General features: G+C 44.2%; 2 protein-coding genes across 2 annotated transcripts in view; both read left to right on the top strand.

The window, feature by feature from the left end:
* MYO3B (myosin IIIB) overlaps positions 1 to 5,841 on the top strand; it is a 212,183-nt gene extending 206,342 nt beyond the window's left edge. Inside the window, exon 38 of the mRNA XM_064718250.1 lies at positions 5,788 to 5,841. The gene's annotated coding sequence lies outside the window, so the exon portion shown is untranslated. The remainder of the gene's footprint in view (positions 1 to 5,787) is intronic.
* Positions 5,842 to 7,502: 1,661 nt separating this feature from the next.
* Positions 7,503 to 9,756, top strand: SP5 (Sp5 transcription factor). Its single transcript, XM_064718251.1, has 2 exons — positions 7,503 to 7,635; positions 8,174 to 9,756. Exons 1-2 carry the CDS (start codon positions 7,585 to 7,587, stop codon positions 9,224 to 9,226), a joined length of 1,104 nt encoding a protein of 367 aa, XP_064574321.1. The 5' UTR covers positions 7,503 to 7,584; the 3' UTR covers positions 9,227 to 9,756.
* Positions 9,757 to 26,626: the final 16,870 nt, after the last annotated feature.

The raw sequence follows: 26,626 nt of genomic DNA, 5'->3' as shown, positions 1-26,626 counted from the left end.
TGAGAACAGGCAGCAGAAATTCATAAATCAACTGATAACTGTATCTCATTAAAGAGAATCACTGGCACTACAGAGCAGCTTCTTTTTGAATCACTCCGTGTGCCAAGTACACTTAGCATGTGTAGCAATGGAAGTAGAAAAAAATTAGTAAATCATGAGCCCAATTCAGTTTTTCTGGGCATCTACTCCAGTGCCTTCTGTAAGAATCTTGACAGAATATTATTTTTCAGCCCCATTGTGCATTGATAAGAATGGCAGTATTTTATAAAGTTAGCCTGATTACAGATTAAATTGCATGACTTGGCATTTGGATTTTTCTCCAAGTTTCTTTTTAAGACAAAAAATTCGGAAAATAGTTCTTTATGGTTTAGTGTGACCTCCTAAGAAGCAGTCAGTGGTTTTCAGTTGCAGATTTCTGTATCATTTAGGCATTGGAGTGCTAGCACTGCAGCATCATAGTCTCATTCCTATTTCCAGGCATAAGAATGAGGTAATTTAGACTAATAAATTTCCACTTTGTTGCAGTATCTGTGTTTTGCCATGTACTCTTCTTTCTTTCATGTGTAATATGTGTTTATGTCTGCTCAATGCCAGTAGATTATGTGAGTTTTCTTCATGTAGTAGGAAAATAGGAGTATGAGATTTACTGAGGGAGAAAAGCCCAAAAATGTAACAATTTGAAGATCTTATCTTTTTTCTCCCTCTGTCTCAGAGGTTCCAGAAGTGTGGGAAAAATTATACGGTTCATTAGACTGGTTCATGAGTCATGGCCGTGCTGATACACTTATCTTTGAGGAGAATATCCTTTCTCCTCATCTTGTCTGGGTTCTCAAACAGCTGGTCAAGCTGTTTGGCCCTGAGCAATAGGAGCTGATTGAAGACTGAAGTGAAAGGTGATTTATTCCCAGATTAGGGTTGTTTGCTTTCTCATTGGCATGGCCAGCCAGCCAGCAGAAGGTGCACACCTCAGCCAATACTCCTGAGTTTCAGCTGAGCTGGGGTAAGATGTTCAAGTGTTTGGTGGGGAGCAGCCTCATAATCCATGTGCAGAACTGAGGCAAGGAGCTCCTCTTTTCAAACCTGGAGCAGTTGTGTGTATGGCAAGGGTCATTCCCCTTGTAAAGAAGGGGAAGGAAGCTGACTCTGGCATGTAAGAGTATGGTTAGAATGACTTCACCTTTTTGTAGTTCTATGAAGATGGAAAGCATAGTAAAAATATTGTGTATTTGAAATACGTTTGAAATAATTTTATTGATGGTATTTTAATTTTCAGAATTGGAAGGAGGGAAGTTTATATTTGGGTAGGTAATGTAATTTATGCATTTAACTATTTATGTATTATTCTGCTCCACTTAAGGCATCAATTTATGAAATGACACAGAAACATACTGTACACTCTTTCCTGAAAAGACTTTTCTGCCGGTCTATGAGAGCACTGTTCAGCTAGGGAGAGATAAGTGATTTCAGAATTGTAATTTAATTTTCCTCAATATTTCATGGGATCCTGAACCTCTGGTGGCAGTCAATAAGACTGGCATTTAAAACAAAACACCTCAGTTTAGAAATCTAATTTTTCCAGGTGCTGTTCAAAAACTCTCCCCCTGTTGGGGGCACTCACCTATGTCATGGTTTATAGGCTGCCTTTCACTAATATGTATGCGTAACTGGAAAAACCTACCTTGAAAGCATTATACAGAGAGGGTTTTCAGATTCTCTCCCATAGGGTGAAGACAATATCTCTTTCCTGAGACACCTTTAATGCCAGTCATGTACCATACCTGTGTCTGTGTTTTGATCCTCAAAATGCAACTATTAGGCTTTTTCTTCATATCTCTGGGCTTTTCCCCCCAACTAAAGTGAAGTTGTTGAAGAGTTTATGTAGAGCTCTTGCCCCTTATAATAAAGATTATGGACATTTTTATATGTTCTTGTTCAGTAGTCCTTGAAGAGTGGGTTATTTCAAAAGTGCTTCTTGAAATATTGAAATATACTGCCATTAGAAACTACTTACTGTTTTATCTACCAAAAGGTTTTAAAATTACAGCATGAGTTTGTTAAATAACAGGTGTATTTTTACAGTGTTGGATTGATCCACTCAGCCAAATCAACAGCAATGTGGCAGCCATGTGATCATCCAGTATTTATGTGTAGGTTAAACAATGATCTTTCTGGATAAACTTTGTGCTGTTTCCAGTTCTAACACAGTATAGACACAGACAGCTGTTTAATTTGTCAATAAGTATACTAAGTAACTAAAACTAATTATCATGAGACAAATTTTTAGATAATATACTCTCTGTAGTTAAGAGGAAGTAAATAACAATTTAACTACTTTTTCATTCTATACTAACTGCAATGTAAAAAAAAATAAATTATCTGTGTGTATCTGTAGTCATAAAATTAAAAGTTCCCGTCCAGTCTTCCCCAAATGCATTCCATCAAAAATACAGAGGCTTTTTTTACCTAGTGTTTCCCCAAAGAAGAGAACAAGCAGGATGCACACAGCAGATCATTTTCAGCTGCTCACCAGAGTCTTGGCTTGCTTTCTGTTTTGTAGGAGTCCATTTCTAGCTGTTAGAGCTGTGACGAAAATGCAGCCATGTATGCCAGAGGCAGAGAGCATTTCCAGAAAATTTGAAATTATCATCTTGAACTAAAAGTGTCCCAGGCATTCCAAGTAGAGCCAAGAATAACACTTTCAGTATTGTTATGATTAAGAGTCTGATTCTTTTTTTTAAATATGGAAGCCAGGGAAGGAAGTATATCCAGAAATGTTCACCATTGTTCCCCAAGACAGGAGGAAAAATCACAAAGGGCCAGCCAAGGATGGAGCAGAAGATGAATACATTAAGATATTTAAAACTTTGACAACAGTTTTGTGAGGCATTAAACTTTGTGAGGCATGAAACTTGTTCTACTTCTCATAAAGGGCAACTCAGCTTTCAGAAGTTTGGGAAATCCTCTATTAATCTTTGTCAAATCTACACCTACACTGGGAAACGTTGAGGCAAGCTTTTAAATCCTAAATATGCCTTAACATGTGCCAATCTTGTCTAGAATTTTGTGGTTTTCCCTAAAGGACAGGAAAAAAAGCAGGCGATACCATAGCACTTTTTAATGTTTACTGTTGTTCAAATTACACTGTGTGAACTGGTTATTCCTCATCTTATGCCAGTCATGTTGTCTACTGTAAAAATGTGAATATGCTGAAGTAAATAAAAATAGTATTAATGGCATATAACTCAGAACTATTGACAGTGTATCCACATGTGCCTGAAGCTATATACCTAGGGTAGTTTACCTTCTGGTGAAACTTCTTGCTGTTGTGGATGGGTGGTTTCTGTTAGTACATCTTTAAACCAGAAAAAAATTAGGGATGGTGTGAAGACATTGCCTTCTGGAGCAAGCTTATTAAAGCTTTTTCAGGTTTAAATTTTGCCACTCTGATGGACAACTTGACTAGGAGGTTTGGCTCAATGTTAATGCAGCTGTTCACTTTAAAATGATCCTGTCTCTGATTCTTTGTCACAATTGCTAAAGAGCAGTGTTTAGTGGAAAGCAATGCAGGAACCCCAGGCTGTGGACAGGCAGGTGGCCAGAGCCCATCAAAGTTTGATTATGGGGGGCGGGTCAAGGCAGATGACTGCAGATGACTTTGGAGAAGTGAGTGTCATGAGAGGACCTGGCTGTGGCAGTGTGAGCCATCACTGGGACAGGCTGTGGGGTAGGCTCCAGGATGAGGTACTTGGGGCCCTGAAGTCAGAGGCACAGCAGAAACCATGGAGGGCACCACTGCCATGCAAGCAGCTGTTATTCCAGGTAGGCTGCCTGCATTCAAACCAAGGTCCACAGAGCCCTGCATGGTGGTACAGCCAATCTGGGATACCTGGATCTGAAAAATCCTGATTTTTAAGACACCTATCTAAGAAACGGTGATGGCGACTCGTGATTTACACGTGCTGTGCTAAACCGACAGCAGCCATGCAGCCCAGTGCCGCCTGAGCCCCTCTGACCCCGGGGGCGGTAGGGGTCTCGCCACCCGCCGTAGCAGGCAGGGTCCCATGGAGGCAGCGGGGCTCTGGGAGCCCCCTGCGCCTCAGCCCCGTGGCTGGAGCAGTTCAGGCTCCGGCTCTGCCTCCGGGCCGCCGGGCTGCCCACGGCGCTGCCCTGCCTCCCCGGCGGGCCCAAGAGCTGCTCCGGCCCCTGCAGCCCCGCCGCTGGGGACTGGCCCCTTGGGCTGCGGGCCAGAGCCCCACGCAGGGCTGTGCTGTTCAGCGCCGCTCTCCGAGCTGCCCTGGCCCGGCTGCGGCCCCGGGAGCAGCCCCCAGCCCCCCGGCCCCGCGCCTCCTCCCGCGCTGCAACTCGGCTCTGGTGTCCCTTTGCTTTACACTAGGACGTAGCGGCAGCCCATTTCTCATGGAAATCGTGCTTTGTGTAACTGAATTGACACTTGGCCTTGATACCTGTATCTCCTGATAACTGAAACAAATTTCTAAAATAAATATTGTACTTTGATCTTCCAGCCCTGCATTTTTAATGACAGCTCTGAACATCACTTCATTAAGAATACATTTCAGGAGACTGAAATGCTCCGAGTTTGAACACTAATTATTTGTACAGAAAATTATGACTGCACCACTTCATTTTTCAGCCCATTGGTTTCTTCCAGAAATGAGAATTTATTCTCGATTTTTAGGTAATGTACTTTCTTGGATGCAGATTTATGGCATTTGTAGTGTGGCAGCTGTATAGAAACTTATCCAGTTTTCCACTAACTTTTTTGCAACTTGACAAATCATTTTGGTTCGTCGAGATATCTGGGGAAATACCTCGGGATGTTCAGTGTCTCCTGATCTACCTATCTCCTCTCATTTCCTTTAGAAACATTGTTCTGAGTATTTATCTAGCAATTACTAGGTAAAACTAATTAACAAAAATTGAGGTAGGGGTTAAATCGGGCATCTCGCATATCTCTGGGTTTGACATAAGTTTGGGGATACGGAGGTTTAGGGACAACGCAAGCGCGAGCGCCGCCGTTCCGCTCGTCTAGCGAGTTATTGCTCCTCCGGGCAGCCGAGGTGCGGGTCGGGCTCCCCACGGGGGCTCCCCCTCGGCTCCGGCTGCCCCAGCTGCAGCTTAGACTAGGGCCGACAGCAAGTGCGCTCCTGCCCCGAGGCGGCTCTAGGGGCGCGGCTGGAGCGTGGCAGTGAGCGGGGGGCACCCGAGGCTGCGGGCGGGGGTGCGCGGGGCAGTGCCTGTGTGCGTGTTGCCGGCCGCGCTGTCGGCCGGGGCTCGCCGTGCTTCCCCGTTAGCCGCCATGTCCCGTGTTGACGCGGCGCAGCCCCCGGCGGATCGCTCAGCGGCGGTGCTGGGAGGGGTTCGTGTGTGGTGGATGGAGGTGCCGGACCCCCTGAGCTCCGCACCCCTGCAGGCGGATGGGGAGCCCTATCGTCCGCAGCCTCACGCCCCGGCGGGAGCTGCTGCCGGGCCGCGGGGTCCTGCCGCAGCGGCGAACCTTGCCTCGATGCATCAGTGCGTGGTAAAAGCGCTGGATGCGGGACCCTTGTCTTCCTGTTGCCAACCTGGTGAAGCGGTTACCTGGCACATGGGAAGAGCTTGATATGGCTGCTGCGTAGTGTTACATGGGGTCGAGGTTTTATTTCTCCCCGGGACTCAATATGGAGCCGTGGGAGAGGACTTGGCACTTTAATCCCTTCAAAGAAACCGATCTAATTCAAGCCCTACAACTCTTGAAAGTCTTTGAGCGGACAGTGATTGTTTCCACAGGAAAGGCAGATAAAGATCTCTGTGTGCTGGCGTTTAAAGAGACTTCAGTGGCGGTGCGAATACAATTGAACCCAGCGACTGCGGGGAGGATCGAGTTACCTGTGCAAACAGCTCCGGAGGACCAGAGCCAGCCGGCATCTGCCCGAAAGGGTACCCCCACCTCCTCAAGACGGAGATGAACGTCCTGGTTTGGTACCTGGCCAAACAGGCCGGCGTTTGCGATGGCCTCGGAGCAGATGGGGAAGCGGGGAGGAGAGGAGCGCGTTTCCAGGGCCCCCGGCGGAGCGCGGAGCTGAGCGGGCCCGCGGAGAGGCGCGGGGCCCCGCCTGGCCCTTGCTGGGCGGCACATGCGAGGGGGCCCGCCAGCTCTGCAGCCCACTGAGCTCAGCAGCCGACGGTGGCGGCAAGCTGTGACCCAGATGTGCCTGGTGCTGGTTAGAGGGTCAATAGCCTCACACATGGTCGAACGCAAGGCAGGTTAGATCCTTCAGACACACATGCGTATAGAGATGTATAGACAGAGGCCGAAAGGTGCGGGATGAAGTAACAAAGCTCTTGGGGCCGACTTTGTCTTTGGGGCAGGAGGTGAGAGAGCAGGGGAGGCAGAGACCCGATAGCAGCGTTCGCGCTCCCGAGGAGCCACCCCGATCTCCACTCCCCGCCGGCGCAAGACAGGCCGGCTCGGCAGGCCCGCCAAGAGAGACTCCGGTCTTCATTTAAAGAAATCATGTCTCTAACACCCGGCTCCCGCTAGGGAAGAGGAAACTTTTCCCTTCTGTTTCCCGGCTGCCCGGTTTGTCGGTGTGTCTGTCTGAGAGAACGCTTGCTGCTGGTGGCAGCCCGCTGCTCCTCCCCGGGCCCGGCTGGGCGCCTGGCCTGGCCCCGCGCCAGGCGGGGGCTCCCGGTAACAAGGGGGCAATGCCGGCTGAGAGAAGTGAAACAAGTTCAGCTACCAGAGGAGAAAATGCGCGGTTATTTGCCGAGTCATATCGAGGGCATACCCCTCAGCCTCGGGGGAAGGGCGGGCGGAGGGAGGGAGCGGGGAGGAACCACCGACAATTACTCCAGGGAAGTTTTACTGCTGGGATCGACCAGCCCCGACCAGGTGAACTCCATGTGCCATGTTACCTTCAGTCTTTAAACACTATCAGAGGAATCCGGAGGCAGATTCCTCGAGCGATAACAAAGACGCGTTGTCACTTTAGGGCTCTGCCACAAATTTAATTGCAAAAAAAAAAAAAAAAAAAAAAAAAAAGAGGGGAGATCCAGTGTCTTGCACATCCAACGCGAGGGTCTCTAGGCGGTAAGGGGTCCTTTGATCAAGAAAATCCAATTATTTGTGTATATACATTTCCCACATAGTGATTACTTCATTAATTGTCCCGCCTTTATCTCCTCCCTTCCCATCCCCCCTAATAATCAGTTCTTTTATCCAGACCAACAAACACACCATAGGAGCTTTGTGGATTCAAAGGATTTGCTTTCGCTTCTGAAAGAGCCGCTATTCTTTGATGATTGGGTAGCGGCAAACTTCAAAGCCATAAATCTTCCCTCTGACTGGTTGGCGGCCCGGCAAAGTCCTTATCAAATTCTTGGAGGTGATCCTGGCGCAGTCAGACAGTCCGCGGAGATCGCGCAGCGCGGGGGGGTGGGACGCGCACGGAGGCGAAGAGATCAGAAGGAAAGGGAGAGAGAGGGGGAGAGAGAAGGAAACTGGGCAGCTTCTCGTCTTCCCCTTGGCGTCCTCATGCCTCGGCAGTGCCCCGGCGCCTTCCCTTCGCCCCGGGCGCAGTAGCCATGGCCGCGGTGGCAGTCCTCCGGAACGATTCCCTCCAGGCTTTCCTCCAGGTCAGTACCCGCACCCGGTGTTCCTCGAACTGCGCCGAGTCCCACGGTTGTGACCCACATTGCGCGGGGGCAGCTGGCGTCAGCCGCCTCCCTCCCGGGGCTTTTCCCGGCGGGCGGCCCGCAGAGGTAGGTGGGGACCCCGCGGTGGTAGGAGGCCGGGCTCGGGCTTCTCGGGCTTGGAACTTCCCTCTCCCGCTAGCAGCCCGTAGGTAACTCCAGGCAGTGCTCCGTGGCAAGGGGTGTGGGGGGCGCGGGGGCTGCCTCCCTGCCCACAGCGGCCAAGGAGCGGCGGCGGGGCCGGCAGCGGCGGCCGCAGGCGGGACCGGTCTCTGGGCGGAGCGGGGGGGCCGGGCACGTCCTGCCCTCTGGGTGCGCATTGTTTTGGGAAAGTTTACCGGCCGTGCGGGTAGCGGCGGGCCGGCCCCAGCCAAGCACGGGCAGTGGTGCGGGAAGTTTCTCGCAGGCCGGTGTCTGCGGGCGGCGAGTAACGCGCTCTCTTCCCTCCTTCCCTTCTCCCCTCCCTCCCGTTCCTGCGCAGGACCGCACCCCCAGCGCCTCCCCAGACTTGGCCAAGCACTCGCCCCTGGCGCTTCTGGCCGCTACTTGTAGCCGAATCGGGCAGCCGGGCGCAGCGCCCTCGGATTTCCTGCCGGTCTCCTACGACCCGACGCTGGGATCCCCCTCTAGGATCTTCCACCCGTGGAGCGGCGAGATGCCAGCGCACTCCCCGGGAGGGCTGCCGCCGCCGCATCCCAGCTTGGGGTTGACCCCTCAGAAGAACCACCTGCAACCCTCCTTCGGGGGTTCTCACGAACTGCCTCTCACCCCCCCGGCTGACCCCTCCTATCCCTACGAGTTCTCCCCCGTCAAGATGCTGCCCTCCTCTATGGCCGCCCTGCCGTCCAGCTGCCCGCCCGCCTACGTCCCCTACGCCGCCCAGGCCGCCCTGCCGCCCGGGTACTCCAACCTGCTGCCGCCCGCCCAGCCCTGCCGGCAACTGTCGCCCAACCCGCCGCCCGAGGACATCCCCTGGTGGAGCATCCAGCAGGCCAGCGCCCCGGGCGGCTGCGGCCACCGCTTCCCCGCAGCGGCGGCGCTGCCGCGGAGCCTGGTGCTGGGGCACTCGGACTTCGCTCAGTACCAGACGCAGATCGCCGCCCTGCTGCAGACCAAGTCTCCCCTGGCGGCAACGGCCAGGAGGTGCCGCCGCTGCCGCTGCCCCAACTGCCAGTCGGCCGCGGGCAGCGCCCCTGAGGCGGAGCCGGGCAAGAAGAAGCAGCACATCTGCCACATCCCCGGCTGCGGCAAGGTGTACGGCAAGACCTCGCACCTGAAGGCGCACCTGCGCTGGCACACGGGCGAGCGGCCCTTCGTCTGCAACTGGCTCTTCTGCGGGAAGAGCTTCACCCGCTCCGACGAGCTGCAGCGGCACCTGCGGACTCACACGGGCGAGAAGCGCTTCGTCTGCCCCGAGTGCGGGAAGCGCTTCATGCGCAGCGACCACCTGGCCAAGCACGTCAAGACCCACCAGAACAAGAAGCTGAAGGCGGCGGCGGACGGCGTCAAGCGGGAGGACAGCCGCGACCTGTGACCGCCGGGACAGCCGGTGGCTGCTGCCTCCGCGGGCCGAGCCGAGCCGAGCCGAGCCGCGGCGGGACCCGGGCCGGGGGGCGTTTCTCCGCCGGGGGCAGGGCGGCGGGGAGAGGGCGGCTGGCTCTCGGACTCTCGCCGGGCACGTCGAGCAGTACCCCGGCTGGGGGCGGCCCCCGCGGACCCTCAGGCCCAGGACTGGACGCTCATAGGGCCCCGGGGCCGTGGCCGCTCTGGAGCGCGGCTGAGGGGGGGAGCCGGGCACTGGGGCACGAGCGGGCCGGCCGCGGGGGTCGAGGCTTACAGACACCTCGGGGTGAGGTGACAGCGCCGGTGTGGCCGTGCTGGGGCTCGGCCTTCGTGCTTTCAGGGTAACAGACTGAAGTTTTGTGTACAGGTTATTTAATAGTTACGTTTGAATACACGTGTTCCCCTCCGTCTTCGACCCCGCGCGGGGTCTAGCATGAGATGTTTCTGTAAAGCGACCCGCGACCGCAGCGTGAAATAAACACGTTCACACCGGGGTCAGCAGGGACGGTCCCGCCGCGTCGGTCTCGTTTGATCCTTTCCCGGGGGCTCCGCGCGCGGCCGCCGCCTTCCCGCCATTTCCCGCTGAGGCGGCGGGCCCGCTCCGGCCCCGGCTCCATCGCGGCGGCCGAGCGGAGCTCAGCGCACGGTGACCCGAGAGCTGCTCATGGTAAACACCTTTAAATCCCGGGAGCTGCTTCGGACGGGTGTGTCTGATGCCTTTGGTTGGTGGGTTGGGTTTAGGTTTAGGTTTTTTAAATTATTTTCAATATTTTGTTTCCCACACATGAAGCCGAGGGAAAAAAGTGAAATGCATGGTGCCAGTACTGGGAATGAACATATAGGTCAAGTTCTAAGACCGGGATTTATATTTGTGCAGAAGTGGAGAGCAGTCAGTGTTAGTGATGCCCCTTCTCAGAGAGGTCCAGGCTACAGGGCCAGCCCCAGACAGTCACTGCCAGCCTGAGCTCCTGTGGCACAGCAGAGCTAAAACAAGCTTCCCGAATGTTAACTTCCTGTAAAGCTGCACGCTTGAGGGGCTGAGACACGTGTTACCCTGCCAGTACAACAAAATGGCAGTCTCTGTCCTGCAAAGGGGAGGACCCTTGGCACAAAACTGTGTTTAGAAGTATCTAGTAGATAGTGACAGCCTTTAGGGTTTCTTATCTCTCACTGGGCATCATGTAAGTATAGACGTATTTCTTTTAAAATAATAACTTTTCTTACTGCAGCGAGATCCCTATTTATTTTTTAAATTGAAATCTCTGTAACTAAACAAACTGGGCAACCTGATCAGTGATTTGCTGAATTTTGCATTCTAACATTGAGAATTCTACTTATTTGCTCCTTATATTTTTACAACATCAGCTTTATTTTCTGATTACCTAATGAGACAGTGAAATAAAAAGTGCCTTCAAAACTTCACCAGGACTAATCTGGAACTGTTCCGGTTCAGGTGAGATCCTCTGGTGGAGGTGCCAAGCAAGCTTTGGCACTGCTATCTTGGTAGAGATACACTTTGCCATGGACTTCTGAATCAAGAAAAAATACAGCTCAATAGTGTTTGGAACGACAGGACATGTAAAACAAATGTATTTGTATCTATGTCAAATACCACCAAGAATCTCTTCTCCTGGGGAATAATGAGATGAGAAAATAGCACGAGAACCCTCATATCTGAAGTAATGAGAAGTTAAAGGACAGTTACCATGGTACAGGTCATTAACAATATTTTAATATTTATTATTCTGAATTAATTTCCTACACCGTGTTCTTAGGGTCAACTTACTGAATATAATAACCAAGCACCTATCTTTCTTTTCTACTGAAGAATCTTCTATAAACTGTTGTGTTATAGAAAACATTGAGAGGAATATGTTTAGCTTCATCAGTTGGCATTCCTTTGCCAAAGATTCAGGTGTCAGAATTGTGTGGTTGAGGGATATTAAGTAGAAGATGTCTTTAGTGGTCCAGGTGGAGGGACAGCAAGGCAAGAAATAAACTATGGACCTGATCCAGAAGTCCTTAGTAAAAGAAATCTTTGAGACAAAAGTGCACCCTGTTTACTACTGATGGAGGACTGAAATATTTCATCAGGAATTGCAGTGTTTCTGTAATTTTAAAATGTGTTTGTGCAAGGGTTTCTTGCTTTTTAAATGTTTCATGGCACACAGTGGCAATCTGATTCATTTATTGATATTAAGTTACACTAAGAATGTAGAGTTAGAGAATTTCAGATTGCTTTAAAAGAGAGTTTGTTTCACTAAATAGTCTTTCAATTCTATGTATGGATCAAAACTATTTAAAATGGAGAGTCGTGGAAAGTGCTTCTGTTGGTAGCAGTACAGGAGAAACAACAGTATCCCAGCGTAGGAGAGGTCTCTTACAGGACAGAGTAATTCCCTCATGGCAATGGCCTTTCCTGCTGAGTGAGTGCCAAGATGAAGATGAAGTATTAGTGTATTAGATGGAGTATCAGTGTATTGGATGGAATATCAGTGTATTGGATGGAGTATCAGTGTATTGGGTGGAATATCAATGTATTGGATGGAATATTACATTAGTGTATTAGATGAAGTATTGGTGTGAGCTGAAGCAATGCCTTAGATGGCTTCTGGGGCAAGTGTAGCCTAAGAGCTACAGACCCGTTCCTCTTAGAGCAGATGTAACTAGCAGAAATTAGCTTGATAATGGTAGATGTGGTGACTTCTAAGCTGGACCCTTATGGAAAGATTTTTTCCAGTTTGATGACATGCTGAATTTGCCAAGCATGTATGTTGTCTGGTCTAGCAGACTATTTTGGGTTCTTATTCATTCTACAAGACGTAGCTGTACTGAAATACTGAAAGTTGTACCACTCACTTAAGTATGAGCCTGCAAATAATCCAGGTTTGAAGCAAAAGACTGCAGCCCAGGCAGTGTCAGCACCATTTCAAAGGGGTGGTGGTATCTGATTTACCAAAAAAACCCAAAAACCACCACAGTGGTGTTGTGTTGCAGCCTATGCACCTTGTATATGTGTGTAATGACTACATTAAAGCTTGAAAGTGCACAGGTTAAAATACAAACAGTGAAAATTAGTTAAAAGCCTGTCATGAGAGAGAGAAATGTACTTAAGCAAAAACCCATAGTGTCAAATACTAATGAAAATCTTAATCTCTAAGAATCACACACACACAAAAAATAAGGCAGAAAATTAAGGACTTAGGAGACTTACTTAGGTAAGTGAAACTAACAGTTTATAATATAAAAATTATTTAATAAAACAATTTCTTTGTAAAGCTTTTAAATAGTTCATTGGGCAAAGGAAGTATAAATGCATCATAGCTGCTTCATACTCATCTGTAAATAGCTAAATCATATGATAGCTTTTCAACTGAAATCATTAAACTTTTTTAGTAATATGGTATTTAAATATACATGTGACCTTTCTGATGTATAGGTAGAGCATTACAAAAATATGTTGCTTACATCTCAAGAATTTATTTCTAGTTGCCAAATTGCACTCCATAATAAAATTAACTTTTAATTTTGCATTCATAAAATACATTTTATACTTTTAGCTGTTTCCAATCAACTAGAACAGCTGTTCATTTTATGAAATTAAATTATTAATATTCTTCTTAATTATAAATTTTGAGTACATATGCTGCTCAAGGTCAATTCATTTCCTGATTTTAAAATTTAAATGTCATTGGTATAATAGACATATCCTATAAACCAATTCATCTGGTATTTAATTCAAATAAATTAACCTCAACAAAAAAATGGGATATAGTAAAAAAAGTTGAGATTTGGTCTTTAGGCAGCGAACATTTACAAAAATCCATAACTAATCAATATTGTTTTTCAGATAGTTTGGGGTTTTTTACTATGTTGTTAATCAAATTATTTTTAGTCAAAGGTCAAATAGACTAAGACTTTCACCTGGCAGAAGGTTGCAGGATTGCCCTTTTGGTCCCAGCTGACCAGATTTTCATTGCAATAATCCAACAAATTTATAAAATTATGTTTCCTACCTCCTCAACTACTATTATAGAAAAAGATAAAGTTTTTTTAAGCTGTACTAGGAGATGTACTTCCTAAAACTATCATAGTGCAATTTTTCCTTCCATATTAAAGTAAGGGTGTAATTTTTAAAATAAATATTTAATCTTGAATTATTTGCAGATTTTGATAGATTGCATTTTAAATTAACTACAACTTAACTATCTCATTTAGTAAATTCACATATCTAGTAATAGTGCTGAATACTGAAGAAATAGGGAATATAATATGCTGCTGTCTTGAAACTCTTAGATGAAAGATACCTTTTACTGTTCAGTGATATTCAGTGACTCAGGAGAGCACTCAGAAGTTCATAAATAGGTCAGGTTTGTGTCTCTGTGCAAGTACTTGCACGATTACTGAGGCCCTTTTAAATGAGTCTTGTAATATTTATGGATCTTGTCAGGCTGTTCTCATACTGAGCAGTAAGAAACAGAAGTATAATGTCCAGCTTATTGTCAGATTTTATAGTTTCCATAGAACATTGTTTTTCCTCTGTTACAGTTTTTGGCATTATTTCACACTTTTTATGAGATTCTTGTGAATGTGGGGTCTGCCACTCTGGCACATGATAGAATCATTTCAAAGACCTATTCGATTTTCATGCCAAACTTAAAAAACTTTTTACCAAAGAGGATCCCTTAATCTTCAAGACTAGTGAGCTTTCCTTCAAAGAGATTGCCTAACAGGTATCTTTAATAACTTTGTATTTAAATATTGTCCAAGCCACCGAGGACCTGGAACTGTGCAGCACCCAGCAAGGCTCACTCCTGTCAGGTAAGCGTTAATATGCAGCATAGAGAAGAAGGATCCAAGGCCCCAGGCTGATTGAAGGAATAAAAGTGCATGTAATCCAAAGGGTCTTTTAAATAACTTTATGGGTTTTATTCCCTGTTAATATTTACTCCAAACTGATTTGAAGTCATGTAGGTGTTTCAGTATGGATAATGAAAATCAGAGAAAACAAACATGTATTTTGACCTTCTGACTGTGACAAGTCAGAAGGAGATTATGGATAGTGAAATTTGGCTTTTAGCCTGGAGGACATCAGTGCTGTTTTTCTTCTCATCATCTCTTAATATCTTTTGTGTTACACATTTACTTAAGGACACACAAAATCCCATGGTGTCCCTGACCCAGGCCTGGTGATTACATCATTGCTTAGCCATGTCAGCAGGAGCCAAGCTGGGGCGGTGCACAAAGCCTGTGTGCTCCTGAGAAGGGTTATGGATGTCCACTCAAGGGCATGTAGGGAATTGTAGATATGCACGAGGGCTCCATGTCCTCTTCAGGTGGCTCTGGGGTGCATCCTGTGCTGCAATGTACTGAAGTTAGTGGCCAAGACCTTCTGAAGAACTGGCAAGTTTGTACTGAGCTACAAACTGAGCTGCTATTCACTGAACAAAAAAAAGTGCACTCTTTAAAGGTGCAGAGCCCTTGTACAGAGTGTCTGTATAAATTCAGATTCTACAGTGCTCCTGTCTTGAAGCTCTTAGACGAAATATACCCTTCACTGTTCAGTGATATTCAATGAATGTGGCAGACCACTCAGAAGTTCACAAATAGGACAAGTTTGTGTCTCTGTGCACGTTATCAAGGCACTTAAAAGGAGCCTTGTGCTAAGGCAGCTCATCTCAATCTGCCTTCTCTGAAGTATTGGTCGTGGCCATTAATGCCAGTAATGAGCAAGTAACTCCTGACAACCTGTGCCATCATAAGGTGCAATCTTTTTTACATTTTTAATTTTCTGTTGCCACTGAATTATAGGCCTTTACCATGACAATGACTGACATGTCCTGAACTGAGTATATTACATCACCATAGCATTTAGAATGGAGGAATGATGAACCACAAGGGAGAAAAATAGTACTCAAATGCCATAAGATAATATTTTTCACACCTTAAACGTATCAGTTTGCAAATACCAAAGTCAACAGCTTTATCAGAAACAATAGCATGTACCTATGTTTTTGCATTTTTAAAAGGTAGTGTTGTCTGCAAAAGCAATATATTCCTATTATCTCTAAGTTCCTGTTTTCATAACGGTACTGGCTGTTTAAACAATGTTCCAGTATTACCCTGTATAGTACTTGAAAACATTTTTCATTTTCCTTTTTAATAGGAACCAGACATCACAGAGCACGCTTTCAAAACAGGCTCTAATTATAAAGCAGGTTAAAAGAAATTTTATTAGCCAAAGCCCATATCTTCACTTAGGGTCATATCCCACATGGTTTTTTCAGGATCAGATGGTGTGCCTGTGATCTCCACATGCAGATTTCTCATCTGTATGGAAAGGAGATGTCAGTCACACTGCCACATTCGCCCGTATTTCAGACAGCTCTCCACAGGTCGAGAATCCACATGTGAAGAAGAGAAAGGAAAATGCACACTATTCACACATTAAAGATTAGACAGGAAAGATAACACAGCTTGAGACTGTCAGGTGGTCCCAGCTATCATATGTTAACCCCAAAGGAGTGTGAAAATGGCTTCATTTCTTCCCCTCACATCTAAATAATTGGCTTTTCTTCTGAGCAGGAATAGTGGTAGTGCTTTGCTCTTGTTTAATTCTGCAAAGGACAGCCAAACACTTGACATCTGCTTGCTTTGCATGTTCTAAAACATTGCTTGTGCACCTTAATAGCCTAATACAGGAAGCCCATTCTTCACAGCATGACCTGAACCTTCAGCAGTGTGGCTCCACTGACTTCTTGCTATTAATTTGCTCTGAAAGAGTTTTAAGCTGGCAAAGATTACACTTTTATATTTTCCAAAATATTAACCAAATCTTCTTATGTGCCTACATGAGGCCTAAGGCTATGTCTGAGCTTCTTAATAAAATGCTTAAATAAATTGTATAATGACACTGAGAAGCTACTTGCAGAATGCAATAATCAAAGCTGTGTTTGGTGGTTGAATACTTAGGTTGGAGAGAGCAAACCATGAGCAATCTTTTTAGGGGAAGTATGTTCTCTGTAACATTTTAGAACTGCATGTGAACACTGGAACTGTAACTCTGCTACCCCAGTGAAATCATGAATATACACAGAGCAACACTAAACATATTCAGCACATTCTGGCAGTCTACAGGGAAATGGTTTTTTCTCATGAGAGGAAGGGCTTGTTTAAAGTTTTTTCCCACAAGAGGGGGAAGAAGACCTTCATGGATCTGAAGATCTTTATGCTTCTGTCAAGGAGGAGGGCAAGGGAGAAAAAGTAGACCGGCAACCTTTCCTTTTCATGGGCCACGTTTTCTTGCCCTCACAACTCTCAACACTAGTAAGGAGTCTGGGTTCCCCTCACATCCCAGATGAAAAGAGGAAGCGTAAGACCCAAGAATTTTTCAGAAGCCTCAAGCTGCTTCACTTTCCTCAGTTTCCTTTTACAACTCAGGAGAGTTTTTGGTACAACCCCAGAGTTTTCTGCAGGGTGTTCCACTATGCAGCTGTTATATTGCATTCATGTCCACAAAACTTCAAATCTCTGTGCCTCACTACACATGAAGATGAAAGTTTCCTAAGCTAAATAAAGTGACTGTAAAGTACTGAAATCACTGAGACTTAAATGTGGGAATTACCTTCTAGATTTATCATTCAATTATTTTTCTCATTAGAACCACAGTTTTAATCTGCTAAGAAATATTAAATATTAAACAGCCAGTAAAGCAGAGTAGTATGTTACATTAAACTAATTCCTTATAAAGTGCCTAAGTACATTAGAATCTCCTTTGTCTTTTTATTATATGCATTCATTCATCCTAGACTTAATTTAAAATGGGTGTCAAGTGTCAGATATAATACTGAGATCTAGATTCTGATCTGGTTGCTAGAACCTCTGACATTTAGTGAGTGTGTTCAAGGAAGGACAAGGAGGAGGGTAAGTTCAAGCCTGTTTTTAATTAGCTACAGCAATTAGATGTTTTGAATACCCAGAATGATGTATTAGAATTACACAATTATTTGGTTTGTTTGGTTGCTTTTCAATACACTTGAGAACCAGCTCCTAATTAAGATACACACACTATCAAAGATTAAAAACTTAGATGATGGTAAAAACAATTAGAATGATGATGTAGGTTTAGATTCCCTATGGTTCCTGCACGGAGCTGCAAGACAGCATAGAGTGTGAACCCATGGAATTCACTCTCTCTGCACAAGGTCCAGAAACAGCTTCACTGTTTCTGTGCCCTAGAGGGACACGGGCCACCCCAGAGCAGGTGTGATGGTTTTCCCTGAGCTGGCTGGGGCCTTTGACAACAGGAGCTCTTGCCTTGCTGGGAGCTGCTGCAATCACCCATTGCCTCTGGGTGAGGAGCTGCTCCTCTCTGCACAAGGCCGCCTTGGGTGCTGCTGACCTTGCCCTGCTCCCAAGGGCAGACTACCACATCACAGCAGAGCCTCTACCCCTTCAGAAAACATTCTTTCCTCTGAAAAAGGTGTAAAAGAAAAACACAGCATACAACAAAGCACATTTTTTAAAACAGAACCCAAGATCCAACCAAGATTACCTCCAATTAAAGGTGTGCCTCACCCCTTTAAAATTAAATATGTAATATACCATGCTTAATATGTCCTGAATGTTTTGCTCTTGATCTCAAAAGCAGTAAGCACATCCTCTCATGAAATCTTGCTGCAGAAATGACCGAGTTCCTACCATCTCATGCCATGTGATAACCTCAATCAAAGCAGCCAAATCTCTTGACTTGCTGCTGATTCCACAGCTTTTTTTTTTTTTTTTGTAGTGATAACCACTTTTCTCTATCATCATTTATTCAAAAAGGTAAATCAAAAGCATAAAATAGTCTCATCTGAGTTCTTGCCTGCAGGAGATGTTCTTCTCATCAGTTAAGCCATGAAGTCTTACATCAGTCATAGACAAACTATGGCTCACCTGACTTTCTCTTCTCCTTTTCCATGTATAGAGGCTTCTTATACACCAGTTACAATCTGGTCTTAGAATAAGAATTTTTTAAAGGAATTTTTTTTTTCAGCAGTTTGGCTGACACAAAGAGGTACTTGCTTTTAGAAAGCTGCAACATGTTTTTATTTGCTGACCAGAAAGGCAATCTTCTGTTAATCCTAACAAAATAATCTGAATATATCACTAATGCCTGTTAGTGTGAGATCCATTTAGAGCTATATTAATGATGATTAATACCAAGGATTTTTACCATGTGAATTCTACAAATAAATTCTAACATTTGTGCGTGTAAAGTCACATTTTTTCACAGTGTGACTTTTACCAAGCTTATTTTCATTTAAAATAAGTCATTAAAAATTCACTTTGAACTAGACTGCAATAAGCAGCACTTCAGCCAAAAAGGTTCACTAAATGATAGAATCGGCCCTGAAGACCTGCCCAGTGATAGGTGGCATGTCAGATTGCACAGCTAATGTCCCCAAGTTTTTGTGACAACAGATGAGTGTGGTTAAGATCACATCTTCCTGCCTTCAGCTCTCAGGCATCAGTAATTAGGCTCTCATTAGTACCTCTCCACCAAGTCTCAGCTTTTTCCTGACTTCTTGGGGAGGAGCTCTGATTCATATTTCTGGGATCAGAGTATTTTTCCCACTCCACTGTAATGCTCTCAGGGAAGACCTAACAGTATCCCAGCTACATCTGTTTAAAATCATTTTGGTGCTTTTGGGGGAGCATGTGTTTAAGGCCATAAGGAAACTGCAGAGCTGCACATGCCCCTGGGGCAAACCACATAATCATTAGAGAGTCCCAGAACGCAGGGTGAGCCCCTGCTACACGCAGCTTCCCTGAGCAAACAGGAATGGAGTTGCTTGAAATGGTTTTCTCAGGGGAAATGGTAAACATAATGGAGATGCACAGCTATCGTGAGCCAGACCAAAGGTCTGTTTAACCTAGGAGCCTGTTTTCCAGTAACAGATGCTATGGAAAGTGAATTAAAAACAAGGCATATATAAAACAGATATTTCCCTTGGCACAGCCTCTCAGCTTCTGGGGAGCAGTGCTTCAGAAACTTCCTGAGCTGGAATAGCATTTTGTTTGTTGTGTTCAATAGTCACAGGTTGGCCAATCCATCACAGATTTGTCTCACCCCGTTATGACTGGATTTACACTTTGTGAGTCTCAACATCCTTTGAGAGTTGTTTGAGCAACCATGATGACTTTATAACCATTTCAGAGTTGCCTGAATGACCCTTAAAACTGAGGAACGGCACAGAATCCCATTCTCCAGCCCGTTCCCACCCACACATCGCGCTCCTCGGCGCATAACCACAGTGGCAGCAGCGGCTCGCAGGCCGCCCCGCTGACCCCAGCGAGCCCTTCCCGCCCGGAGCAGCCGTGGGACACCGGGACAGCGGGCCCCGCCCTGCGCCCGGCGGCGGCAGCCGCGCCCCCGCCGCACAGATCCCGGCGGGGCGGGACTGCAGCAGGTGCCGGGGAGCAGCGCCCGTGCGGCCTGGGGCTCCGGATCGGTGCGCCCGTGCGGCCTGAGGCCAGGCCGGCCGTGCCGGTGCCTCTGAGCAGGTGGGCTCGCCCCGCTCTGCTCTGGGACCCGTGGTAGCCGTGAGGGCTTGGGGAAATAAACCTGACAGGAACCAGTTGGACGCATTTCAGACTTTTTGTGCGGCAACTTGGAAATAATTTTACAGAGTCGTGTGTATGTCCAGTTATAGATACCTAATTTTTTTTATATATAGTGGCTTTTGGTGTGTTGTTTTTGGTTTTCTTTTGGGGTGTTTTTTGTTTTGTTTTTTTTTGGGGGGGGGGGTGTTCGGTTTTTTGGTTGATAGTTTGGTTTTCGTTTGATTTTTCTTTTGTTTTGTTTTAAATGCACATGGCCCTCAAGACTTCTGGCTTTCATTTCTGTAATGTGGGTTGTTCATCTTTCACTGCAGTTGGATAAGCTTTTGGCATTGTTATGGTTCATTTTTTCTGAGGGTCAGATGTGCAACAGCATTTCCACACACAGCTCTGTCCTCACAGCTTGTCCCTGGGCTACAAAATGTCCCTGTCTCTGAAGCAGGCTATGTGAGTTCCAGAGAAGCTTTTCTCTCATTAGTGGACAACTTTGGAGTTAAAGGAGTGAGTTGAAATATACGGTTTTTTGTCTTTGGGATTTTTTTTTTGTTATATGCCTGTACAGCATGAAAGCTGATTTAATTTAAAGTACAAGGCATGATTAGACAAGCAGTCTTGACTTCTGTTTTTTCCCTTTACTGCATCATACAGAAAGATGAAAGTATTTAAGATGGTAACATCTGAAAGGTGATAGCCCTTCTGATAGTTTCTTTTTCCCAGGATAAATTTTGTAACCCATTATTATTGTCTGAGATATATATTCTCAATGCAATGTACAAGACCTGTCAAATTTCCTGAATGCTTCAGATGATGGATATTTTTTGCAAGAGACATGGTCAAATGTCTGGACTCTGTGCTACTTAGGTGAGGTTAAATAATTACTGGTCTTCTTTTTTCTTCCCTTTGTCTGACTGTTTTGTTCCTACTCTTGAATTAGTCCACACAAAGTGTCTTATAACCAGATCTAGCTAGCGTGAGCTGACTGTAAAATAACCTACCTGGGCTGAGTCTCATCAGTGCCCAAGTTACAAAAAGTAAAAGGAGGTGAGAATAAGGCAGGGGTAGAAGCAGCAGCTGCGTGGTGGTGCTGCCAGCCCTTGGGGCAGCCCTTAGGTATAGGCAGAGTTGCACTAAGAATTCACCTGTGCAGTGCTGCCACGGTTATTTCAGTGGCCTCTTCTCTGTGTTGTCAGAGGAGTGAGTGGGATCACGCCCAGGGTGAGATGAGCTAGCTGAAGTTCAGCCGTCTCTCAGGCAGTAGCATTGTTTTCTGCCTGTTATTTCACCCCGTTGAAATCCCCTCTGGTCCCCACCTGGAGCGCTGTGTCCAGCTGTGGGCCTCCAACGTAGGAGGGAAGTGAACCTTTGGAGTGAATTCAGGGGAGGCCACAAAGATGATCAGGGGGCTGGGGCAGCTCTCCTATGAGGAGGGGCTGAGAGAGTTGGAGATGTTCTGCCTGGAGAAGAGAAGGCTCCAAGGGAGAGCTTAGAGCACCTTCCAGGACCCAAAGGGGCCTACAGAGAGTTGGAAAGGAACTTCTTGCAAGGCCAAGGAGGGGCAGGACAAGAGGTAATAGGTTCAAACTAAAAGAGAGCAAGTTTCAATCAGATATTAGGAGTAAATTCTTTACTGTGAGGGTGGTGAGGCGCTGTAACTGTTTGCCAAGAGAACTTTGGCTGCCCCATCCCTGGAAGCGTTCAAGGCCAGGCTGGAGGGGGCTTTGAACTACCTGGTGTAGGGGAAAATGTCCCTGCTGATGGCAGAGGCTTTGGAACTAGATAATCTGTAATGTCCCTTTTAATCCAAACCTTTGTATGTTTCTATAAATACACACAATACTGAAGAAACTTGCTGCTCAAGACCTCTTTCTGCTCCTCATTAACTTAAAGGAATAACTTTCTCTGACTTTTAAGGGAGCAGGGTCTGGCCCTGCAGTGGAATTCAAACATAAAACATTGTGCCTTCCTGACAGCTGTGTGCCTTCTGTGAGGGGAGCCCAAAACCCAGCCACAAAATCCAGCTTGCTTTAGCTGCTTCAAAGTGAGAGAGCAGCCAGGGGAAAACATTTATAAATGCCAGTACAGGCAGGGAGAGCAGGGAGATGTTGGTCTGTTGCTTTCAAGGATCAGCAACTACTGTGTGCTCAGGAATTCTGCTTTTTGTTATTGAGCTTCTGAACTTCTAATTTGTTTGCTATGGAAAAAATGAAGGTATCCTTAAGACTGACCAGAAAAGTTGCAGATCTTTTTGTTTAATGTTCCTAGGGGTTATTTGGTATATGACTACTGTGTCACAGACCCTTTCAGCCTAAGATTAAAGGAAAACAGCTGATTCTGTTTATAGGAGCCTTCAGATCTCTACTAGATTTTATGTGGATATGGTTGTGAAACTTGTTTTAAAAGTATTTCTTTATGTTTAATTTTATTTTTCAGGAGTTTGGAATGCCAGAAGAGATCATTTCAGTTGTATTTTCTTATGAAGTATCTGTGACTACAAATAATGTGGTAGTATTTTTAGTAAGAGTTTCTAATTTCCAAGTCTGTTATTAAAATGTTGGAAAGTGTGTTTGCTATGATAGCATCAGTAACACATTTTAGTACCTAATGATTTTATTTTTGCTTTTTAATCAGTTTTTTAAGAAATATTATTGATATTTGTGTCTTGTCTTTTGTGTGGCCAGGCAGACCCTGCTTGAAATTAATAATGGAATTGTAGTGTAGTATGTGGGGTTTATAATGAGCTGATATATCCACTTGCTGGAAAATTGCTCTGACAAGGGTATTCTACTTGAGATATCTATCATGGTAACACACACGTGTTCCCACTCATGTCCCAAATAAAAAATGAAATTTTTTCAAGACCTCATTCCAACACCTCCTTCTCATGTAAATGTATAACTACAAATACTATATTTCAAAATTTTGAATGACTTTGCATTATTTATTTATGGTAAACCATGGCTTTTAAACTTTTATTGTCTCACATAAGATAATCATGTAATTTTTCCCCCATTCACTAATCCCCAACATTTAAAATAGTTTCTCTGTGTTTGTTTGTAAAGTTGATTGCTTTTTACTGAGGATGTTTTAAGAAAAGAAATAAACCCCACCCACCTTAAAAGTTCAGTACACATTATATTCTCAGTAGTATATGTAATTTGTTCTCTATACAGCTATCACATATAACAAACCATTCAAGATTGTAGTTTCCAGTTTAAATACCATTTTAATTTTGTTTACATCTCATTTTACTGTTGCTACATAAAACCATTATGAGCATGTACTCTGAGAATTGCACAACACCAGCCTTGTAAGCTCCTCTGAGTTGTATTTACCAATCATGCTCTCTACAAATGTGTGTGTATGCTGGCACAAACATATATGTAGTTTACTCTAAAAGTTATTTTAAAAAGATTTTTTATTAATAGGACTGCACAGCAGAGGTCTATATAGAACATCTTATGCTGTTGAGAATAATATAATGCATTAATGTTTCCAGTATGTTTTATAGGATGATATCTTAGCATGTGACCACTGGGGTAGTAGCTCAATTTTTTACCACCTTTACACTTACCTTCCAAAGTATTTTCATATATGATCATGAATCATCTCATAGACAAATATCTTTTGAAATACATGGAAACTCCAAGAATGCAATTCTAACTTTATTTTTGTAAACTAAATAAGAAAACATATATATATATATATATATATATATATGATATTAAATATACTGTGCCAGTTATTTAGATGAACTTATTCCAGAGACATCTATAACTGACAAGGCAAGAAAAGAAAGACACATAATGACAAAAGCTTTTAGAAAGCTTTCATTGTATGAAGGCCATTGGTTATACGGATTTGGGAAAGTCCAGTGGTAGATGGTAGTCTGACTAAACCCAGCATTTATTGGTAAAAGCTTTTCCTCCATATTGTGTGTTGTGTTATTTAAATGAGGGTTTTGTATAGCAATATGGAGCAATATATTTTATTTGCAGTTAAAATGTTCCTCTTTAGATTTTGCTAATTTATGCCTTGCCTAATACCTACAGCAAATAAAAATGAATTGTTTTATTTGTTTACTGTGATTTGCAGGGATATTACTCCATGACAAGGTTACATTGACCTATCATTTCATGCATCAGCAGTTCTTCTATTGCACTGATTTGATCGCGCCTAGTGGATAAAAAAGGAGCAATCCACCCAGTGGACTAAGCTAGAATTATAATAAATAGTGCACATTCTGAAGGGCAAAGTAGGTTAAGTATGGTACTTACTGCACTGGGCATCATTTTTGTGATGTGTCAAAATTTAAGCTTTTTTTATTCCAATTTCTGCATTCAAATTTTGTACTTTGATTTTATGCAGTTATGGAGGTCATGCTGTAGCTACAGTTGAGGAAAAATGTAGGGTTCTGTAGCTACTGTAGAATGTTTTAGGTTAGGTACTTGTGAAAGTGCAATACATCTCTTGGAATTCACACTCCTTTCTGGATGAACAATTCTAGATACTGTTGTTGCTCCTCATGCTGCAGAATTTCCCCATTGTACAGTCATATGATGTCAAATAACCCTTCCAGCCATGGTTTGACATCTGCTAGACTGAGGAAAAGGGGCTGCATGGCTTCCAGCTTCACTCTGCTTCTAGAGCTGTCTTGTTCCAAGCTTGCTCTCCTTGAATGCCTGCAGTAGCTCCGTGAATCAGGAGGGGCCCTGTCCTGGCTGTTCTCTCCCAGGTAAGTTTTTCAACTCCTGTTATCCAAGGAGTGGGCCAAGGTGCCTGTTGTATGCAAGAGGTGAAATAACTGGTAAATTTAAATGGTATTTTAATAGGACATACCAAATCAGAGTTTAAAATTACTCTAGAGTAAGATTTCTGGCTATTAAAAATAGAAGCTTAATTTTTTGCTTCTCTAATGACAAAGAGTAGACATTAGACACATTTTAAAAATCTCTGCATTTTTGTTCCATGTTGTTTTGTTGTGGTGATCTGCTAGGACTACAAAAATCTACCTGTAGAGTGTGAGGGTTTAATAACAGTGGAAAAGCAAGGCCATAAAAAATTATAATCACAAATTCTAGAAAATCTGAAATGCTAAAGATCATAATTGTTGCATTCATGTGGTTTGCTTACTGGAGAATCTCCAGAGAAATTCATTTAAGCACACATGTAAGTTTTAGTGATCTCAGTAGGATGTGAGAACAAGCTGTGGGTGTTTACATAATCAGGTAGATCATGAGCTGTATATCAGTGTTTTGCTGGATAGATGACTTATAATAGTGATGGAGACCCCAGCAAAGGAGCCCACCTCAAGAACTTGTAGGAAAGGAAACCTTGTTCAAGTCCTCACTGGTTTCCTTTCTTTTTGTTTGTTGGATTTTTTTCTTTAAGTCAATATGAATTCATTGTTTCAGTAATTGAAGTGAAGTAAAAATGTGCTGTCTCGGTGTTCTGTTTGTTCTGCTGTTCAGTGTCTGTTCAGACACATTCTGATGGTCTGCTGTAAAGAAAAATACATGGTTGGTCTTTTGTTTTGTCATTTCATTTTCTGCTAGAGACAATTGTTTAAAAAGGACAGAGACCAACAAGGTAAGCATCAGCTTAGTCCAGAATCTAATATACACCTCCTTTGGTGAAATAGATTATTGAATATTTTACATTCCATTGCTTCACATACTCATGCAGTTAATTAAGACATTCCAGAATTTCAGATTATCCTTACATGGATTTGTGTTGAAACTGGTGAAAATTTTCACTACCTCAGGACTTAAGTAATACCATGAATATACAATTTAACTTTTTAAAGTTACTGTCTCTATTTTGGAAGCAAACAAAATGAAAAATTATGTGCTTACGGGCCAAAAGATAAATTATTTAATTAACTTTTATAATACTGTTTGCTTTAAAATACTCATCACTTAATCAGGGAAATTGAACAAAGCATGGGGTTGAACAATTTGATAGTGTTTATTTGAAGTGAAACTTTAAAAAATTTCACCATAAACTTAAAGTCAAAGAAATATTTGATTTGAGGAATAAAATTCCATCAGGTGAACCAAAATGTGAAACAACTGTTTTGAATTTGCTTTTCAGAAGTGGCAGTACCATGGTAATATGTCTTCAGTTTTGCAGCTGATCTATTACATGCTTTTTTAAGCAATTAGAGCTCAATAATACAACAATTTGTCACCCAATTAATTTTGAAAGACTGGAAATGCATGGATGAACTATTTAACCTGTGGTTCACTTGGCACCATTGTAATTTAGATCAAATAAAACATAGTATTGGGTGAGCTACATTATGGGAAGTCAGCATCTTCATGTTCTGTGACTTGTCCTGTAATCTGTTTTTATGTTTCTATTCTAACTATAGGTGAATGTATAGATAAATAAATATTACATGCCTTTGTTTTGTATAGAATGTTTAAATTCATTACAATTAGAACCAGTAGTTGAAAAAACATTTGTGAAAATGTTTCTCCAGGGTCCGTTCTGTGCCCCAGCAACAACAGAAAGTGTGTCAGGAGCATTAATGTGTGTGGGCTTGTGAATTGTATTTCCTTTACAACTTGGAAAACTTAAGCACTGCAGCTAAAATTCTTATAAGGCTAAGAGAAACCTATGAGCATGTCAAGTATAAACCAGGTACTACGTGGTTTTTTATTCTTCTGGTCTTGAAGTCATGTGTGTGTATGTCCTGTTACTGCAGTGCATCAGAATGCAGCTTCATTGCAAGGTTCTGCTCCTCCTGGGGACTCAACAGTGTAAG

The sequence above is a fragment of the Zonotrichia leucophrys genome, chromosome 7 (assembly GCF_028769735.1).
Source record: "Zonotrichia leucophrys gambelii isolate GWCS_2022_RI chromosome 7, RI_Zleu_2.0, whole genome shotgun sequence".
NCBI classification, from domain to species: Eukaryota; Metazoa; Chordata; class Aves; order Passeriformes; family Passerellidae; genus Zonotrichia; species Zonotrichia leucophrys.
This window is presented reverse-complemented; position numbering and strand designations above follow the sequence as displayed.